This window comes from Xenopus tropicalis, chromosome 10 (assembly GCF_000004195.4).
Source record: "Xenopus tropicalis strain Nigerian chromosome 10, UCB_Xtro_10.0, whole genome shotgun sequence".
NCBI classification, from domain to species: Eukaryota; Metazoa; Chordata; class Amphibia; order Anura; family Pipidae; genus Xenopus; species Xenopus tropicalis.
Genome location: NC_030686.2, coordinates 7,502,976 through 7,524,256, shown reverse-complemented (window position 1 = coordinate 7,524,256; position 21,281 = coordinate 7,502,976). Strand labels below are relative to the sequence as shown.

Below are 21,281 nucleotides of genomic sequence, written 5' to 3'. Positions count from 1 at the left end.
TGAATAAGAGGCTGAAACATAAATAGGAGAGGGGCCTAAATATAAAGATAAGGAATAAAAAGTAACAATAAAACTGGAGCCTCACAGAGCAATAGTTGTTTGGCTGCCGGGGTCAGTGACCCCCATTTGAAAGTTGGAGTCAGAAGAGAACTATACAAAAAACAAATAATGAAGACCAATTGCAAAGTTGCTAGGAATAGGCCATTCTATAACATACTACAAGTTAACGTAAGGGTGCACCACCCCTTTACAGAGCAGTGACACGTGGGTGGGACGTACCATTAGCCTTACCACAGGACCCTGCAGCTGAAATGCAAACAGCGCTCAGACTGACCCCCAACCAGAGACAAACAAACACATTCAGAAATAACGATTTATTCGTGTTGCTGTCGATATTTACACATCAGTTGTGCCACTCCCATATGGTATTGAGGCATTTCCCAGCCTGCCTCGGCAGCATCAGATAGAAAGCTCCCCCGCGTTTCCCAGCTCCCCCCGGCACAGAGCACCCAGTCAGCGCCATTTCGCTCTTTGGAATTAAAATCACGTGGTTCCCGCGCCATTGGCGACATCTCGGATCAGCTATGTACATACAGTAAGAACAGTTACATCTTTACCTGGGGGGGGGGGGCCGGAATAAATCTGGCAAAAATGTAGCAATGGTAGCGTGTAAATGTGCGTGCATGGCTGTAACACGGCTGTAAATGCACACAACATGCTAACAACATGTGACAGAGGGAATCAGAAATTAGATTTGAACGGTCATCTGCAAGTTAGAAAACAAAAGCAAAGATGTCACTGGTTACTATGGGCATCATCCCCGGTGATGTTTGTCTCCAATGTTAGTAACTACATCCCCAGTATGTTCCTTCCCAGCACAGTTACCCTTATATGAGTAGAAGATGCCATACTGCTTGCCTGGACTGATCTGATTCTATAGCCCCTAAGGCAATCAGTATGGCAACTCCCGATCACGTATAACCGCCATATAATGTATTGGATACTATTCGACCTGCGAGTTAACCCAATGTTGCAGTGCAATGTGCTGTGGATTTGGTCTGGGAAGTACAGCGCCAGTGTATGTGACTCCTTACAATCAGAGAGGTGATATATATATATACATATATATAATACACAAGAGCCATGAATATCCTGTATCCATATAAATGGAGCTTAGTGATGTCATCAGTTATAATCGGTCACATGACTCACTGAAACGTGTGTATTATAATAAACAAAGTACCCCCTGTTGTAAAATATAAGGATAATAGAAGTCTTCAGCCTTCATTGCTTTTACATGGTCATTAAACTCCTCGGTGACCTATAATATCCCTATATTTTACAACAGGGGGTACAATGGTCACTATATATACCAGCAAATAGGAAGAGAGCTGTCAGCCGGCCAATGGGCTACCTGAGGATGGGTGTAGTGATAGTCACGTGGGCATAGCAACCAGCCTTCATGCTTTATTGGGTTTGGTATTTATGGGCTACTTTAAACCAGAAGCGCCCCCTGCTGATCAATTATCCTTCCGACACTTTGATCGGCTGTCAGTCAAGTCTTTGCTTAAAATCTGCCCAATCATGAAGTTCGGTGCCATTCAAGTTCTGCAACGGTGCCAATAAAATGGCGGCAATTTAGCTCGGAGGCTGTTTGGGTTCTTCTGCCTTCGGAGAGGAGACGATACCTCGTTCCACCACCTGGTTCAGGCGGAGCCTCCTCAGCTGCTCCACTAGATTGATACTAAAAATGCTTTTGTGGTTCCGAACGGAGTCAGAAGTGGTTTTAGCAGAAGCACCGTCCACAAGGGCCCTGGCAAAACCCAGACTCCCCAAAGTCTTCGTCCAACCCAACTGTAGGAAGCTTGGCCGGCTGATAGGAGCTGGCACCGCGGCCTCCATATTGGGCTTATCGGCGGCAGAAATGCCATGTTCCTGCAGGAGGGTTACTAGTCCCAAGGGGGTGCTGTCTCCGGAGCCCGTATGGGCACAGTCAGAAGGGGGTGAGCTCTTTGGTGCTTGTCTTTGGGGCTCCAGGTTGAGTGAACTCAGGCTCTCGTAGCTTCCGCAAGAGGGAAGAACTGTATTACGAAGACTATGGAGAGAAGCAAAAGTGAGAAGTTACCTCCATAGCTTAGTTAGGCATTAACCTCGGGTCCAGTAGCTCTGGGACTAACCCGCCAGTCTGTATATGTAGCCAGCTGGCAACTAAGTGGCTCAAACGCCTGTCCTGCAGGCAAACCAGCTTGAGGTAGAACATATACGGGACCATATAGTGATACTGTGTTGTACTGCAGACATGTTGAATACAATCAAAGCGAAGCCCAGGCAGTGCCATGTTGCACCTCCATAGCAACACTGAAGCACATACACCCTGCCCCCGACCCAGCAACATCAACCCGGCACTATGACCCCGGCCTCAGGCACCTCGGCATTGGTGCTCGTTACTGATATAGATACAGAAGTCCTTTATTATTGATATTTTACATGTACCTTTTAACTACTTACTCTTAAAGTGGTGGTTCACCTTTATGGTAACTTGTAGTATGTTACAGAATATCCTATTTCCTAGCAACTTTGCAATTGGTCTTATTTGTTTTATCGTTTTTGAATTATTTGCCTTCCGCTTCTTTTCAGCTTTCAAATGGGGCCAAAAACGATTGCTCTATGAGCAGGGTCGGTGGGGGGTGAAGGGCCCACCGGGGTCCCAGGGGCCCTGCAGGTGCCCCCAGCCAGGCACGTCCCCTAACCCCCCCCCCGCAGGGGCCCCCCTAACCCCCCTCGCAGGGCCCCCCACCCGGCGTCCTCTCCCAAGCGTGTAAATTTGACACGTCATGGAGGAGCGGTCAGGAGGGGGCGGGCCGGCAAGGGTCGGGTCTGGGCCCAGTCCGACCCTGTCTGTGAGCTTACAATATAATTATTATTGTTACTTATCTTCCTATGCAGTCCCTCTCCTATTCATTTTCCAGTCTCTCATTTAAACCACTGTCTGGTTGCTAAGGTAAATGATACCCTAGCAACCAGATAGCTGCTGAAATTCCAAACTGGAGAGCTGCTGAACAAAAAATGCTAAATAGCTGAAAAACTTTTAAAAAATAAAAAATGACAACCAATTGCCTAACATCATACTAAAAGTCCATTAGGTGAACAACCCCTTTATTGTTGTTGCATGGGAGATGCCAATGCATTGGCGCAGCTTTTCTGGCGTCCAATCAGATTGTGATTTTTCTATACAAAGTAATGGAGGACTGAGGTTTTTTTAATAATTTTGCCATTTGGGAGGAGAGGCCAGTGATATAGTGCGAGGTTCTGTTATAAAGCCAATAGGCGTGAGTGTTAGCTCTGTGGGTAAGTGCATGCAAGAGACTAGAGAAAGGGTTAGTGGTTAGAGAGGATAGGACTTCACTACGGATCAGAGCGGCGTTACCCACACGGCGTAACAGGAATGGCATTCAGCTCGCAGGCAGTTTAACGTAAAGGGGAAATCAGAAGTGACAATATTTATATTTATTGCAGTGAGACTGTTATAATGGGCCGGGATTGTTACCATAGATGGGATGCCATTCGTGTTTGCAGCCATTACGGTGGGGTAATTAAGCCCTGAGCAATACAATCTCTGCAGTAACCCCTTGCCTGGCAGCTCAGTGACCAGACTATCCCCCAGGGGGTCCAAGCCTTCCATAGCCTATTCCCTTACTCTGTAATAATATGGTTTTACATACACAGATTTACATTTACCCTCCATTGTGATCCTATTAAGAGTTAATACCAGCATTTAAGTTAGGGGTAGGCAGTTAGGGGTGGGGGCATTTAATGGGCTAAGCAGGGGAATGGATAGAGATGCCAGCCTCTATATAAAAGGGGGGTGATCTGCTGCAGAAGGACAGGGAATGGAGGGATTATATACACCACCCTTAAACATTTACAGGCAGATCTGTTAGTAATTGTAATACTGGCAACGGCCCTAGCTGGCGATTTGCTGGTTAAGCTGGTCAAATACCAACTGGGCAACCCTAGAAATATGCCGTCTCTAACCTTTCCCCCTCAGTTTGAGATACTTCCAATTCCAATGTAATTGTAGTGCTACACTACGCCACTAGGTGGCGATGTTGTACACTATAAAAGAAACAGCTATAATAAGAATTAATTCTGCTGCTTCTACAATGTCTGTTAATGATTAATTGTATTCTATAGTTAAACATTCCAACATCCCAGGCTTCCTTCAGTCAGTTGCGGGACTTATATATATATATGTATATATAGTTGTACTGCAGCAAAGCTTCAACAAAGGAAGCAGCCTATGACTGTGGGTACCCCAGGGCTTGTATACAAAATGAAGACTATTATACTATACCTAGTAACATGGTCTAAATCTAATATTATGGGCACATTTGTATTGATTTCCTTAGGAAAGTATCACTGTAATGAGGTTATGTAATAAAAGGCACTGGAGCAGTAACCCATAGCGACCAATCAGTAGGTAACATTTACTGGTCACCTGTTTAAAAGCAAACATCTTATTGGTTGCTATGGGTTACTGCCCCAGGGCAAACTTAGTGTTAGGAGTAAGAGATTCTACGACTGGTCACTGAGTCGCCATTGAGACACCAAAAGGCCACTGTGTTGGGAGCTACCTGGAGCCTCGCTGGGGAAAGTGATTATGGTCTTGGTCGCCTCTCAGAAAGTCAAGCATTGGAAAAAGCGTTTCCACCAGGACGTAAAACTGTGAGGATGGAAAATGGACACATGAATGAGAGGGAAAAAGGGGAGAATGTGTGCGGGGAGCCATGCACCCAGGCAGCTGCGAGAAATCCCATTGGCCAAGCAGCCCTTCCCTTTCAACATTCCATACAATACAACCAGGCAATAAGCTTGTTACCCAAGGGCAATAACGACAGGGACACGGCCTTTTTTTGCTTAGATTTTTATATATAAATATACTGTAAATAGATACTGTATGTGGTCTCCCATATGCCCCTTAAATCGCCTACTATATAAATGCATTTTTGTAGTAAATAGAAACAGAGAAGCACATAACAGCAGTTCAATAAGAAGGAGAGCCCTGTAGGTTGTACATTTCTGCTCTATAACCCTATCAATTTAATGGGTGCAAAAATACTCTGAGCGCGCTTTTATTTTCTATTATCTTTCTATTTTTAGTGGTTGTTAAGACATTAGCAGTTTTAGACTGCTGATACCGTTGCTTGTGCTCAGCAATGGCAATCAAAAGGGGTTATGTAATAAAAGGCACTAAGTTTACCCAGGAGCAGTAACCCATAGCAACCAATCAGCAGGTAGGATTTTATGGTCACCTGTTTAAAAGAAAACATTGTAGTGGTTGCTATGGGTTACTGCTCCTGGGGGATTGAGTCAGCACCCCTAAGGTTAACTGACTATATAGGAAATGCACAGTTAGGGTTGCTGACACTCTGAACCAAGGTTCCGCTGTTTAACCAAGGATCTGGTATTAGCAGTCTAAAACTGCTAATATCCCAGAAACTGCAAAAAGGACAAAAAAATCATATTTTTGGGGGTTTAGATCCCCTTTAAATATCATAAAGTGCTGGCACAAACCACCAAATCACCTTTCCATTAGCAATGCTGCTTATCCCATTATATATCAAAGGAAAGATCAGCATGAAAACTAAGGATATCAACTGCAGGCCCAGACAAACAGAAAACTACATGAAAGAGAAGAGGGTGGAAGATGGAGAGACAAGTTTGGAGCTTCCCACTCACCTGGACGTGACCATCGTGATGTCCTGCATAGGGAGGGACTTGCGACATGTGGTTATGGTGAATGTAGATTGGGTCTGAGGGAGGTTGTTAACAGAATGGAACACTGAAACACACAAGTGAGCTATGGATTAATCAGAGGCAAGTTGTCTAATGGAGAACACAGAGTAAAGGTCCCCATACACGTTAAGATTCACTCGCTTGGCGAGATAACCAAGCGAGCGGATCTTCACCCGATATTCCCACCTACGGGTGGGCGATATCGGGGAGCGTGTAGGCTAATTCGATTGTTTGGCCAAACGATCAAATCATATTGGTGGCAATGGGGCAGTCAGTTTGGGGGCCACATCAACAAGCCAATGCGGTCCCCGATCCGACTGAATCTTTTAACCTGCCCGATCAATATCTGGCCAATTTCAGGCCAGATATCGGTTGGGTATGGCTGTCGTTTCTGCCCCTACACAGGCAGATAAGCTGCAGAATCGGTCCAAGGGGCCCATATCAGCAGCTACTATCGGCCCGTGTATGGGGGCCTTTAGTGTTCTGATAGACTTGGTATATGGTCATTGTAGACACGGATTAATGTTATATGGATGTAAATGAATGGGACATGGAATGTGGAACTGTGTTACATGGATGCAATACCAGTAAGTGGAACTGGCTGCACACAGGGCTTTGTAATGGTGGGGGTAATGGGAACGATCGGGCATTTTGCATCAGCGCCGAAAATGGATACTCACAGCCATTCCTGTCTTTGCTTTTTGTTGGAGTGGATGAGGCCAAAGCATGGAAGGAGATGGGCTCCAAATCATCTTCCTCGAAATCGTTGAGGTTATAAACATCTTGCTGATCGATGTCCAGTTCTTGGAAGTCTTTGGTGAGGACACCGGGTCTGTGGTCCAAAATACCCCCAAGGTTGGGCTTGGCCAGCTGCTGCCAATGCAAGAGTGTGGCTGAGCCTGGGGAAAAGCATAGAAAGTTGCAGCGGAGAGGTGATTGGTTATTGCTAAGCATCCAGCCCAATCGGGTACAATTAAAAGATGTGTGTTTATATGGAAACAACCTTGTTCCGAGCAGAACTCAAAGCCATCATTTCTGGACTCACCTTCCAGGGGTTTCACTATCTGCAGCTTCTCCGGCAGACCAGCACGGGACCCAAAGGACAGGCTTGAGCTGCCGGTGACCTCGGAGATGCCGGAATAATTGGTGCCTGTGGACAAGATACTTTCGTTGGGGGTGAGGAGCCCACTGGAGTGTTCTCCGTCTCTGAACTCAGGCTCTTCATCCAGATTCTCAGAGACGTGACAGTTCCTCTGAGCGTGGAGCCTCTGTAGAGCAGCTGCAAGGTCTTGACTTCCAGGCGTTCCGGGTCTCCCCAGCTTTTTCTCTCCGGCACTACGGCAGAGGGAGCAAACTGGATGAGTTCTTGAACAAGCAGAGTATCCAAGGCTATTGTGATACTAATACCTACAGTTAGTATTAGTGTTTGTATTTATAGTTTATGTATGTGAGTGTATAGATAGGTAGGTATAGGTTATGGGTGCTGGGTTTACTTGGAAGGGTTGAACTTGATGGACTCTGGTCTTTTTTCAACCCTATGTAACTATGTACTATGTAGAGAGTGCTATTCTGAGGCAATTTGCAATGGGTCTTCATTTTTCATTATTGGTAGTTTTTGAACTATTTACTACTTTTTGTTCCGCGGCTCTCCAGTTTGGAGTTTTAACAGCTATCTGGTTGCTAGGATCCTATTTACCTTAGTTGCCAGGGAGTAGTTTGGGAGAGTGACTGATATATGAATAGTAAAGAGGCTGAATAGAAAGATAGGTAATAAAAAGTAAAACGTCAATATTTTTTTGGCTGCCGGGGTCAGTGACCCCCATTTATAGAGTCTGGAGGATTTGGATTGTCTATATTCAATGAACATGAATTACTTTACATACAGTCAGCATAAGCAAAGCCAGAGATGTGGATTCACTGAAACCTTTGCATGTGTATTGGACAGAGCCCGGCCCCATTAGTGTGCAGAACAGGAGAAGTTTTGCTCCAGAATTGTCCGTTTTCATGCAAAACTTGCAAAATGAGAGCCAATTACAGCCCAGTTTCACCCTGGTCAGGGGCAAAACCAGTCTGTAGTTGTGATCCGATCAATATCTCGGTGGCTGTGCTTTAGCCTATAGGAATGTCCCCAAAAATGGTACATTTTGGAGCAAAACTTATGGAGAAATACAGGCCTAGTTATGGAGGTCAACGAGACAAATGTCTATTGGAGGTGTTAATGAGGCTTTGCCTGATAGAAAAAAAGCAATTATCTGGGCACAGAGATATGTAGTGAGGGCCAGAGAGAGAAGGAGATGCACCTGTATCTTCTTACCTAGAAGGATCCTCCTCTGGCCCCGGTAACAGTGTCTCCTCCTCCATGAACATTAAACCGGAGCCTTCAATCTCACAGAAGCTCAGGGGTGGGGTACCAACGCGACTGGGGGCGGCTGAGGGTCTCTGAGATGGAGCACGGGATCCAAATACATTCTGCGGCGACTGGCAGCGGGATCTGGCCCTCACCACCTGATTGGCTGCTTTCACGGTCTCAAAGACTCTCTTATAGCTCCTATAAGTCAGGTCACATATAACATTCATTCCTGCTTTTATGCACCACTAGCATTAATAGAGTTTATATGTTAGTAATTCCTCATGTAATGTCCTTTTCAATGCCAGACTTATTTTATACTCCAATATAAAACATTTTATTCCAAAAAAATCATAAAAGGCCAGGTTACATTTAGCTAAATGGCAGTGGCTGGGGCTGAACATTATATTGTGGTTAGAAACTCGCTTGGATGAGCCTTGAGATTGTTTATCGGGGCTCACAAGGTCCGATACATAAGACCCTATTCCTAAATACAATACCATAGTTCTAATTAGGGTGCCAAGATCACTTGAATGTTCAGGGACACGTCTAATACATACATGTAGCAGGGCATTTAAATCAAACTGCAATCAGTTCAGCCCTGCTGGCTGGATGTTCTAGACATGTCCCTGAATTTTCAAGTGATCCGGTCACCCAGTCTTGCAAACTGTAATACAAATAAAGAAGGAAAATGCTTACTTGAGTTCTGAAGAGGCATCAATCCCTTTCCTCATGGTGCCTTCGATTTCGGCAGCCAGAGAATCCTGCACACAAAGAAATGTATTACAATGAATTATGATTGTATATATGACTTTTATTGTACTTGTTGGGAAATATTATTCACTACCAAATCCCAGTGCCAGCTCACCAGTGGGAAGATATTCAGGGTGCTGTATCTGCTGACAATGCTATTCGGAAGACTGCGATTGCGCTGGTTCTTCAGCTCTTCCTGGGCCTCGTGCAACATGTCCTCGCACTCTTTGTGCTTCTCCAGAAGGTACTGCAGCTGCATTTAGAATACACGCAAATATCTTAAATAAAGCCTCCCTTCTGTGCTTTATCAACCCAGGATTATGCTAGTGTTATCTGTGCAACTGCAACTCCCCTCCGAACCCCATACCCAGGCACTATACCCATTCAATCAACATGGCACCCAGTGCTGCATAACAGGGACGGACACAGCAATAATGGCACAAACAATGGCACAGAGCAAACAGCAATTCTGTATTTGCCACACTCCACAATTTCAAGGGTATATATAAGTTAAAGGAAAACTTTACCCTTAGAATGAATACTTAACCAACAGATAGTTTATATTATATTGTGAGCCTCCAGTTGTTGTTGCACTGCAACTCCCAGCACCTTTTGGCTGTTTATGTTATGCTAGGTTGGTCTAGAGTCACAAATTAGAAAATGTATACCAACTTTAATTAGAACGGTCTCTTTACATAGTATCTTTATATAGTTGGGACAAGGGGGAATTGTTACCTCGGTCTTCAGATCTTGCTCCCTCTCCTTAGTAGCGGCCAGATGCTGCTGCAGCTCTTCATTTTCTGTTACATACTGGGGAAGAAGAAAGTAGCCCTGTTAGTGACTGTGCATTGCGGCTAAAACTGACCTATTTCCCGTGTTACCACTGGAATTGTGCTGACCCATTCCAGCTATTTACATGCATTTATCTCTGCAGAAGTCTCACAGATTTGCTACATCTTCTACATCTTGCATTGAGCACCAAGTATATCAATGCTGACGCTCACATCAGGCTAAATTTAATTAACGGATCGTCCGCCAATCAGCTGCATGTCTGCTATTTGCCGACTCATGGTCGCAATGGCAAACTGAGATGATGGGGAAAATGGCGGCAGCTATATCCGTGTCATTTAAGTGTCTTTTTACATAGAAGTTTTGGGATCTCATATTGAGGATGAAATGTCATAAGAAAGCCACACTTCTGGCTCCATGGCCATTGAGTAAGAGAATGGACTTCCTGTGGCCGTACGCAGGCAGATTTTAGCTGCCGTTTCAGGTCCTTTAGACTGATTTGGCAGCTTATCTACCCGTGTATGGGCACCCCCGACAGACCTACTCGACCGAGATTCGGCCTAAAATTGGGCAGATCTTGATCAGGCAGGTTTGATTTTCCATCGGACCAGGGAACACATTGGATCGTTGATGCAGTCCCCGATCCGACAGTGCCTATGCCGTCATTGTAATTCGATGATTTGGCCCTAGGGCCAAATGTTTTAATTAGCCTGATATTGCCAAATGAGCAAATCTTCCAGTGTATGGCCACTTTTAGCTCTAGAGTACAGCTGTCCCTCACTGCCCCTCTGGCATATAAAGGGTGGACCCGTGTGTAGTAGAATTGCGATGAGACACTTACATTGCGGCATTTCTGTTGGAGATGAACAATCTGAGCCAGGAGCTGGCTGATCTCCTCCTGCTGCCGAGCCACATCTTCCCCTCTCCGAGCCACCTCTTCCGCTAGCAGCGCCACGTGCCTGCTGGCCTCCGCTGCCAATGGAAAACAGAACAGGGCAATGAGAACTGACAGGCATCAATAGCTCTTGGATGGTGTTTAATTTTGAATTCCTGGCTTGGAGGCAAGTTGTGGTTGCAGAATAACCAGGTGTAGTGCCAAACAGAGCCTCCTGTAGGCTGCCAGTCCCCATAGAGGCAACCAAATAGCCAATCACAGCTCTTTTTTGGCACCCTTGGGTACAGTTTTTATGCTTGTGTTGCTCCCCAACTCTTTTTACATTTGAATGGGGTGAAAAAGGCTGGGGATCCCTGCTATGACCGATAACAGAAGGTACACCATGACACTTACAGAATTGCTCCACACAGTCCAGCATCAGAGAACTCTCCTGGTCTTCATATTCACAGGTGGCATTGAGGAGGTCACTGGCCTGAGTGGAAAAGAAGCGACATGTAAGTAGCTGTGGATATATATTCTATATTTTACTAGAGGCAGAAGTGCCACTGGCTTCTCTCCCTTACCTCGGTGCGCATCTGTTTGTTCTCGTCTTCGAGATACTTGAGTTTCTGCTGAAGGGAATCCAGCTGGATGTTGTGCTGAAGGCAAAAGGAGGATTCATTCCGACGCAACCTACCGGAGGCCAAAGAGTCATTGAAATGGAACACTGAGAGCTACAATATAGTTACAACTAGCAATAAAAACCATGCATTGCACTCAATCATCTCATCCAGCCATGTATGTACATGTTACTACCACTTGATATATGATTAACAAACTGGGGTAAATGCAAAAAATAAAAAAACACGTAGACAGTGATATCCTCAGACAATTTGCAATTGGTCTTGATTTTTTTTTTTTTTCGTGGCTTTTCAGTTATTTAGCTTTTTGTTTAGTAGCTCTTCAGTCTAGTGTTTTAGCAGCTGTCTGGTTGCTAGGGTCTTATTTACCTTAGCTACCAGGCAGTGGTTTGAACGAGAGACTGGAATATGAATAGGAGAGAGGCTAAATAGAAAGGTAAGTAATACTAAGCAGCAATAAGAATAAAAATAGCTTCGCAGAGCAATAGTTTCATTGGCTCCCATTTGAAAGCTGGAAAGAGGCAGAAGATGAAGGCAAATAATTCAAAAACTATAAGAAGTAAGAAGACCAGTTGCAAGTTGCTAGCAAAAGGACAGTCTATAACATGCTAAAAGTTCACTTAAAGGTGAACTACCCCTTTAGGGTGAAGACACACAGAGCTACTGGTAGCAGCTACTTTTTCATGGCTTTTAAACTCCAGAAATTACCTTGCCATAGACAATACTGAGAATTGCCCCTGCTATACAAACGTAGAGACAATTATCAGTAAATGATCAGCATTGTCTGTTTTAGTAGCCACGACAAGTAGCTGCTACTAGTAGCTCTGTGTGTCTTTACCCTTAAAGATATGGGCAGCAACTGTTAGGGCTCTGGCACACGGGGAGATTAGTCGCCTGCGACAAATCTCCTGTGTCTCGGGCGACTAATCTCCCCAAAATGCCATGTACATTTTCGCCGGTGGGATGGCAATCCAGGGAGATTAGTCGCCCGCGAACAGGGAGTTTTGTCGCAGGCGACTAATCTCCCCGTGTGCCAGAGCCCTTAGTAGCTCACACTTAACCTCTAATCAACAGGACAGGGCTTAAACAGACCCCACTGTCAGTAAAGGTCCCCATACACGGACGGATTCAGCAGCTAATCGGCCCGTGTAGGGGCACTAACGACGGGCCTGCCCGACCGATATCTGGCCTGAAATTGGACAGATATCGATCGGGCAGGTTAGAAAATCTAGTCGGATCGGAGACCGCATTGGCTCGTTGATGTGGTCCCCGAACTGACTGCGCCTATGCCCCCAGGGCCAAACGATCGAAATATCCTGAATTCTCCCGATATCGCCCACCCGTAGGTGGGGATATCAGGAGAAGATCCGCTCGCAGAGCGAGCCAATCGGCCCGTGTATGGGGACCTTTAATGTGCCTACCAGCTTATCCCAGGGCACCCATTAAATATACCCACACAGACTGTCTCACTAAGAAACTCACGGGGTGGAGACTGCAGACACGGGTTCGCTCTCAGTGTTACTGATGTACAAGTGAAGGAGGTCCTCTCGCATCGAGACTTCATGGCGGAGCTGGCTTGTCTGTAGGAAAAGGCACACAGAGCTTTAACAGAGAAAACAGCAGGGACTAGAGGGCATAACTCCCTGCAGCCTTTTTCCAGATTAGACACACAGGTGTAATTATTCACTGAAACCGTTTAGGCGACAATCACCTACACTCACCTACACTCACAGACACTCCCACTACAGGAAGTGGTTTGCACCAGTTTTCAGTGTTGCCTGTGTGACCTTGCCTAAAGCAGAAATGTCTACTAAACCCATGTCATCGGGGTGATAATGATCCACTCTGGGTATTTCTGAGACCTCAACGGAGACATATAGAATATGTGACCCCCCCTCCCCCAATCTTGTAGGTAATTATAAATAATATATGGGGCTGGTTTCACTTTGAGCTAAAATATATTATTATCTGTAAAAATAGCCCCTTTATTGGAGCTCCCTATAGATCCTCTCAGGTCCCTGTCTGTGTTTCAAATGAGGGGTGGGCGTGTCCTAATGGTGTGCTGAGTGCCGTCGGCCCCCCTGCACAGCCTGGGTAAGGCGGCAGCAGGAAGTGGCACAGATGGGCGGGGCTAGTAGGGATTTTGGGGAAATTTCTCAATAAATCAACCCGAAACACTATTTTCTGAAGCACTTTCCTTCTGTATTTAGTGGAGTATAATGCACTGGCACATTTCTTTTTTTACACAATATATAAAATCCTGGGCACGATGATTATCATACTCAAGGATAGTTATCCTATGCCCCTTGCATTGCCCACTTTAGAATTATTTGTGGAGGACAGTGGCATTAACATACTATATATACTATATATATATGATGTAAAACACCATAGAGAACACTATATATATATATATATATAGGAAGAGCACCATTAGTGCTCGAAACGTCGGATTTTTTTCAATAAATATCTTATTTTTTGCAAAGTCCCAGCGTGTGCGGCTCTCTGCTTCTGTATTATTGTCTTTTTTGCCAGCACCCAGGGCTTTTGATTCTGTATAGGGAGTGCTCCGTTTGTCCTTGTATATATATATATATTACACCATTTTACAGTGTTGTTTACCAGGTGTATTACATTAGGTGAATAGGTGAATATATAGAGGTAATGTAATATCCCCGGCTGCTGTGGGCTTAATGTTGTTGCTGCCCACATAGTCCTCAGATGATCCCCAGGGCTCTGGCACTTAAGAGCTTAAGCTTACAAATCCTATCTCCTTACCTCCTCTTTAGAGGCCTCCAGCTGTTCCTCCAGGAGCAGATTTCTCTCTGTCAGTTCTCTGTTCTGCTTGAGCAGCGACTGGCCAATACGGGCAGCCAACTCCAGGTCTCTCTCTTTCTGCAATCACACACCAACAATACATTTTCAAATAATGAGCAAATGGAGATTCTCAATATATATATTTAATACACAAGAGCCATGAATGTCCTGTAAATTATATCCTTATAACAGAGCTTAGTGATGTCATCAGTTATAATCGGTGCTTAGTGATATCATTTCTGTCACATGATTCACTGAAACCTGTGTATTATAATAAATAAATTACCCCCTGTTGTAAAATATGAGGATATTAGAAGTCACCTTGGAGTTCCATGACCTGTATAAAAGCTCTCACCCTTCAGCCTGGTATCTTTATATGGTCATGGAACTCCTCTGTGACTTATAATATCCCTATATGTTACAATAGGGGGTACTTTATTCACTATATATTATAAGGAACTCCTCTGTGACTTATAATATCCCTATATGTTACAATAGGGGGTACTTTATTCACTATATATTATAAGGAACTCCTCTGTGACTTATAATATCCCTATATGTTACAATAGGGGGTACTTTATTCACTATATATTATAAGGAACTCCTCTGTGACTTATAATATCCCTATATGTTACAATAGGGGGCACTTTATTCACTATATATTATAAGGAACTCCTCTGTGACTTATAATATCCCTATATGTTACAATAGGGGGCACTTTATTCACTATATATTATAAGGAACTCCTCTGTGACTTATAATATCCCTATATGTTACAATAGGGGGTACTTTATTCACTATATATTATAAGGAACTCCTCTGTGACTTATAATATCCCTATATGTTACAATAGGGGGTACTTTATTCACTATATATTATAAGGAACTCCTCTGTGACTTATAATATCCCTATATGTTACAATAGGGGGCACTTTATTCACTATATATTATAAGGAACTCCTCTGTGACTTATAATATCCCTATATGTTACAATAGGGGGTACTTTATTCACTATATATTATAAGGAACTCCTCTGTGACTTATAATATCCCTATATGTTACAATAGGGGGCACTTTATTCACTATATATTATAAGGAACTCCTCTGTGACTTATAATATCCCTATATGTTACAATAGGGGGTACTTTATTCACTATATATTATAAGGAACTCCTCTGTGACTTATAATATCCCTATATGTTACAATAGGGGGTACTTTATTCACTATATATTATAAGGAACTCCTCTGTGACTTATAATATCCCTATATGTTACAATAGGGGGCACTTTATTCACTATATATTATAAGGAACTCCTCTGTGACTTATAATATCCCTATATGTTACAATAGGGGGCACTTTATTCACTATATATTATAAGGAACTCCTCTGTGACTTATAATATCCCTATATGTTACAATAGGGGGTACTTTATTCACTATATATTATAAGGAACTCCTCTGTGACTTATAATATCCCTATATGTTACAATAGGGGGTACTTTATTCACTATATATTATAAGGAACTCCTCTGTGACTTATAATATCCCTATATGTTACAATAGGGGGCACTTTATTCACTATATATTATAAGGAACTCCTCTGTGACTTATAATATCCCTATATGTTACAATAGGGGGTACTTTATTCACTATATATTATAAGGAACTCCTCTGTGACTTATAATATCCCTATATGTTACAATAGGGGGCACTTTATTCACTATATATTATAAGGAACTCCTCTGTGACTTATAATATCCCTATATGTTACAATAGGGGGCACTTTATTCACTATAAATTATAAGGAACTCCTCAGGGGCTTATAATATCCCTATATGTTACAATAGGGGGTACTTTATTCACTATATATTATAAGGAACTCCTCGGGGGCTTATAATATCCCTATATGTTACAATAGGGGGTACTTTATTCACTATATATTATAAGGAACTCCTCAGGGGCTTATAATATCCCTATATGTTACAATAGGGGGTACTTTATTCACTTATATATATACACACAGGTATAGAGGTATAGGATTTGTTATCCAGAAACCCATTATTCAATTTATGGGAAAACCATCTCCCATAGTCTCCACGTTAATCAAATTTTTTAAAATGAATTCCTTTCTTTTTTGTAACAGTACCTTGTACTTGATCCCAACTAAGATATAATTACCCCTTATTGGGGGCAGAACAGCCCTATTGGGTTTATTTCATGGTTAAATGATTCCCTTTTCTCTGTAATAATAAAACAGTACCTGTACTTGATCCCAACTAAGATATAATTACCCCTTATTGGGAGCAGAACAGCCCTATTGGGTTTATTTAATGGTTAAATGATTCCCTTTTCTCTGTAATAATAAAACAGTACCTGTACTTGATCCCAACTAAGATATAATTACCCCTTATTGGGGGCAGAACAGCCCTATTGGGTTTATTTCATGGTTAAATGACTCCCTTTTCTCTGTAATAATAAAACAGTACCTGTACTTGATCCCAACTAAGATATAATTACCCCTTATTGGGGGCAGAACAGCCCTATTGGGTTTATTTCATGGTTAAATGACTCCCTTTTCTCTGTAATAATAAAACAGTACCTGTACTTGATCCCAACTAAGATATAATTACCCCTTATTGGGGCAGAACAGCCCTATTGGGTTTATTTCATGGTTAAATGACTCCCTTTTCTCTGTAATAATAAAACAGTACCTGTACTTGATCCCAACTAAGATATAATTACCCCTTATTGGGGGCAGATCAGCCCTATTGGAATACAAACCTCTTCAAGCAAACTGGTGACGGCTTCGATGTCCCGGTAGGTCTTGGTGATGCGGCCCACGCGCTCGGAACAGAGGACTGCAAAACAAAGATGGCCCTGATCAATAGAAGTACTTAGCGGAGGCGGATTAATGACATGAAATTAACCAATACAATGAGGCAGTTCATGGATAACGAGATGCCAGGTTTGCACAATCCTGCAGCTGTAGGAGGGGTTTCTGGGAAACCTACACAGGGCTTAATTATATCCACCCCTATAATTATTATTATTATTATTATTATTATTATTAAAACAAGCAAATAATTTCAAGTCCCCAATGGGCGGAAACCCCATATCCCATGCACAAACACTCTCTTAATTGTATTAACTCCGTCCCTGCCAGGTAGGTCCCGTGGCTGTGGGGAATGTTGCAGACCTAGTGGGCCTTTTAATTTAAAGTATATATTAAACCAAATGGGTTCAGTCAAATGTGACTTAGTATGTTATAGAATGGGGGTCACTGACCCCGGCTGCCAGAAACTATTGCTCTGTGAGGCTCCAGTTTTATTGTTATTGTTACTTTTTATTCCTTATCTTTCTATTCAGCCCCTCTGCTGTTCAAATTCCAGGCTCTCATTCAAACCGCTGCCTGGTTGCTAAGGTAAGCAAGACCCTAGCAGCCAGATAGCTGCTGAACAAAAAGCTAAATAACGTAAAAACCATAAAAATTAAAAAATGCAGACCAATTGCAAATTGTCTCAGAATCAAGAGTTCTATTTTTACTTCTTAGAATGACATTATTATATCATTACATGTATTTTATTAACCAACCAGCCCACTCTATAGAAACCCGGCGGCTTATCCTCTTCCCATCGCTGTATATGGTGGTTATACCAAAATAATTGGGTGTAACCACACTGTTCACCCCTCCTAGAAGTTTGGAATGTTCCACGTACTGGAAAACATCCAATTATGAGCGCGGGGCTTTCGGACTTCAGAGAGGGCAAAGAGGATGTTTTCTGTCACACAAATGAGACGCTAATTGGGAATAATTGGGATTTAACGGCTGTAAGCTTTAAGTTGAACAGACAAGCCTGACCTTGGTAATGGGGCAAAACAAGAGGTGCAATAAGGAGCCAAAAACATGAAATGAATTATATGTGACGAACTTGCTGAATATGTGGCTGTGTATAAACGTGAAATTGTTTCATCCTTTTGTAATAAGAAAATATATACTAAGAAAACGGTTGCCTATGGTTATATTATAAGAAACAGAGGGGAGGCTGTTGTACAAAGAAGTGCAGTTGCCGATAGCTACCAACCAGCAGTTAGTTTGGAACAGTCTGTTACAGGTTGGAGGATTAAAGCCCGATTGGTTGTTACTGGCACGTTAGCGCTCATGTTAGTAAATAAGCCCCTGCTTGTTCATCAGGTTCAACCCTTAGCGAATGTACCAAAATGAAGGCAAACTAATCCCAAGAAGGCCAGCTGTCATTTCATCCTCAAGGGATCAACTGCTGCTGGTTTTTGTTATAACAATTAGTATACATATACAGTATGGGACCTGTTATCCAGAATACCCGGGACTGGGGGTTTTCCAGATAAGGGATCTATCCATAATTTGGATCTTCAAACCTTAAGTCTACCAAAAAATGTAAACATGAAATAAACCCAATAGGATTGTTTGCCTTCGATAAGGATTATTTATAGCTAGGATCAAGTACAAGGAACGGTTTTATTATTACAAAAAAGAAGAAATGAGTTTTAGAATTTTGAATTATTTGGGAGATGGCCTTTCCGCAATTCAGAGCATTCTGGATAATAGGTTTCGGAATAACATATCCCATACCTGTACCTCTTTCTTGCTAAAAAGAGAGGCCTCCAACCAATCACTTGCCAGCACATCTCTAGCTAGAGAATGCCATAGTTTGTATGTTTTTATTATTCTTTATTTACATTCCACTGAAATGTTACTCAGCATTTTCCATACATTTGTCTAAAATTAACACAACACACATTAAGGTTATTTCCATTATTTAGGCTGCCTGTATGTTTTTAAGGTGTGGAAGAAAAATGAAGGAAAGTACCTGTAGTTGATCCCAACTAAGATATAATTACCCCTTATTGGGGGCAGAACAGCCCTATTGGGTTTATTTAATGGTTAAATGATTCCCTTTTCTCTGTAATAATAAAACAGTACCTGTACTTGATCCCAACTAAGATATAATTACCCCTTATTGGGGCAGAACAGCCCTATTGGGTTTATTTAATGGTTAAATGATTCCCTTTTCTCTGTAATAATAAAACAGTACCTGTACTTGATGCCAACTAAGATATAATTACCCCTTATTGGGGGCAGAACAGCCCTATTGGGTTTATTTCATGGTTAAATGATTCCCTTTTCTCTGTAATAATAAAACAGTACCTGTACTTGATCCCAACTAAGATATAATTACCCCTTATTGGGGGCAGAACAGCCCTATTGGGTTTATTTCATGGTTAAATGATTCCCTTTTCTCTGTAATAATAAAACAGTACCTGTACTTGATCCCAACTAAGATATAATTACCCCTTATTGGGGGCAAAACAATCCCATTGGGTTCATTTAATTTTTAAATGATTTTTTAGTAAAGCATGGAGATCCAAACTACGGAAAGATCCCTAATCTGGAAGACTTCAGGTCCTGAGCATTCTGGATAACAGATCCCATACCTGTATTTTGAAATTGCTCACTTCCTTGCTTGCTTCCCCTGTAGTTACCCCCTCCATTTTCAGCAGGAAAAATGCCAGAAACTAATTGTGTGCCAGAGCCCCCCAGGGAAGCAGTATAGCAGCTCCCATGTATGTGAATAGATCCAACCCATGAATATAAATAGGGCCTATTCCCATTAAAATACGAAAGAACTTTATTACTGTAAGGAATGGTTTTGCCCAGCAGGAGTAATAGGCTCTGGTTAGGAGACATCTGCTCGGGAAGCTGTTGATCCTATGTGGATACGTGGATTAGACGCTCTCGGGTAGAAGCCCTGCCCCGCGCAATACAAAACAAACGCTACTTGACTTACACACATAATAAAAAGTGTAAATACCTTTAATTGCGCCTATTAACCTCTCTTTTCCTACGGTGTAGGGAAAAATGAAATCTTCATTTATAAAATGGAATTTATCAGTGATTGTGTCAAAATATTTATCCACAAAGGAACAGCTTCTGTTATACACCTGTACTTTGCTAGAGTGTAAGCTCTTTTGGGCAGGAACTAATAGGGATGAAAGAAATATACACATTCACTGGGGCAAATTCCTTTATCTCTACTATCAGTTCCTCCTGTATATTATTCTTTTTTGGTTGCTGCCCTTCTGCCCCTGGCAGCCTCTTTCATCTGCCCTAAATGAATGAAGTAGATAAGGGGGAGAGGTAATGGGCCACACAGGCTGGCAGATTGCAGGAAATGTTATCTCGGGGGCAATTAGGCCACTAAAAGACAACAAGGACACTGACTAGTCCTTAGGCAGCTGCTTAAAGAAAACATGGCATTTCCCTTGCAGGGGACAGTTATCCAGGCTATAGGGAGTGTTCATTCATTAAAAACATGTACAGGTATAGGATCCCTTATCCGGAAACCCGTTATCCAGAAAGCTCCGAATTACGGAATGCCCGTCTCCCATAGACTCCATTTTAATCAAATAAGTCAGAATTTTAAAACTGATTTCCTTTTTCTCTGTAATAATAAAACAGTACCTGTACTTGATCCCAACTAAGATATAATTACCCCTTATTGGGGGCAGAACAGCCCTATTGGGTTTATTTCATGGTTAAATGATTCCCTTTTCTCTGTAATAATAAAACAGTACCTGTACTTGATCCCAACTAAGATAGAAATAATCCTTATTGGATGCAAAACAATCCCATGGTTTAATTAATTTTTTATTGATTCTTAATAGACTTAAGGTATGGAGATCCAAATTACAGAAAGACCCCTTATCCGGAATACCCTTGGTCCCGAGCATTCTGGATAATGGGTCCTATACCTGTACAGATATGGGACCTGTTATCCAGAATCTTGGAACCTGAGGTTTTCTGTATAAGGGGTCTTTAATTCATAACTCATAATTTGGATCTCCATACCTTAAGTCTACTAAACAAATCATGTAAATGTTAAATAAACCCAATAGGGCTGTTCTGCCCCCAATAAGGGGTAATTATATCTTAGTTGGGATCAAGTACAGGTACTGTTTTATTATTACAGAGAAACAGAACAGTCCCTGCTCCAGTGAGCTTACAATCTAAGGTCCCTATCCCATTCCCATCAGTCCCTGCCCCAGTGAGCTTACAATCTAAGGTCCCTATCACATTCCCATCAGTCCCTGCCCCAGTGAGCTTACAACCTAAGGTCCCTATCACATTCCCATCAGTCCCTGCCCCAGTGAGCTTACAATCTAAGGTCCCTATCCCATTCCCATCAGCCCCTGCCCCAGTGAGCTTACAATCTAAGGTCCCTATCAC

At 42.6% G+C, this 21,281-nt stretch overlaps 1 protein-coding gene across 6 annotated transcripts in view; it reads right to left on the bottom strand.

Annotated features, from left to right (window-relative positions):
* Nucleotides 1–359: 359 nt before the first annotated feature.
* The window catches only part of hap1 (huntingtin-associated protein 1), a 51,779-nt gene continuing 30,857 nt past the window's right edge, over nt 360–21,281 (bottom strand). For 2 of the 6 annotated variants that reach the window (XM_012971495.3, XM_031893939.1), the window contains 15 exons: nt 16,799–16,875; nt 13,979–14,095; nt 12,683–12,780; nt 11,144–11,252; nt 10,974–11,052; nt 10,527–10,657; nt 9,632–9,706; nt 9,012–9,149; nt 8,843–8,907; nt 8,111–8,344; nt 6,842–7,131; nt 6,477–6,695; nt 5,740–5,842; nt 4,635–4,723; nt 360–2,095 (listed from right to left, as the gene is read on the bottom strand). In XM_012971495.3, coding sequence (XP_012826949.1) covers nt 4,678–4,723; nt 5,740–5,842; nt 6,477–6,695; nt 6,842–7,131; nt 8,111–8,344; nt 8,843–8,907; nt 9,012–9,149; nt 9,632–9,706; nt 10,527–10,657; nt 10,974–11,052; nt 11,144–11,252; nt 12,683–12,780; nt 13,979–14,095; nt 16,799–16,875 — 1,781 coding nt within the window. In that variant the 3' untranslated portion in view covers nt 360–2,095; nt 4,635–4,677. 6 annotated transcript variants of the gene reach the window in all.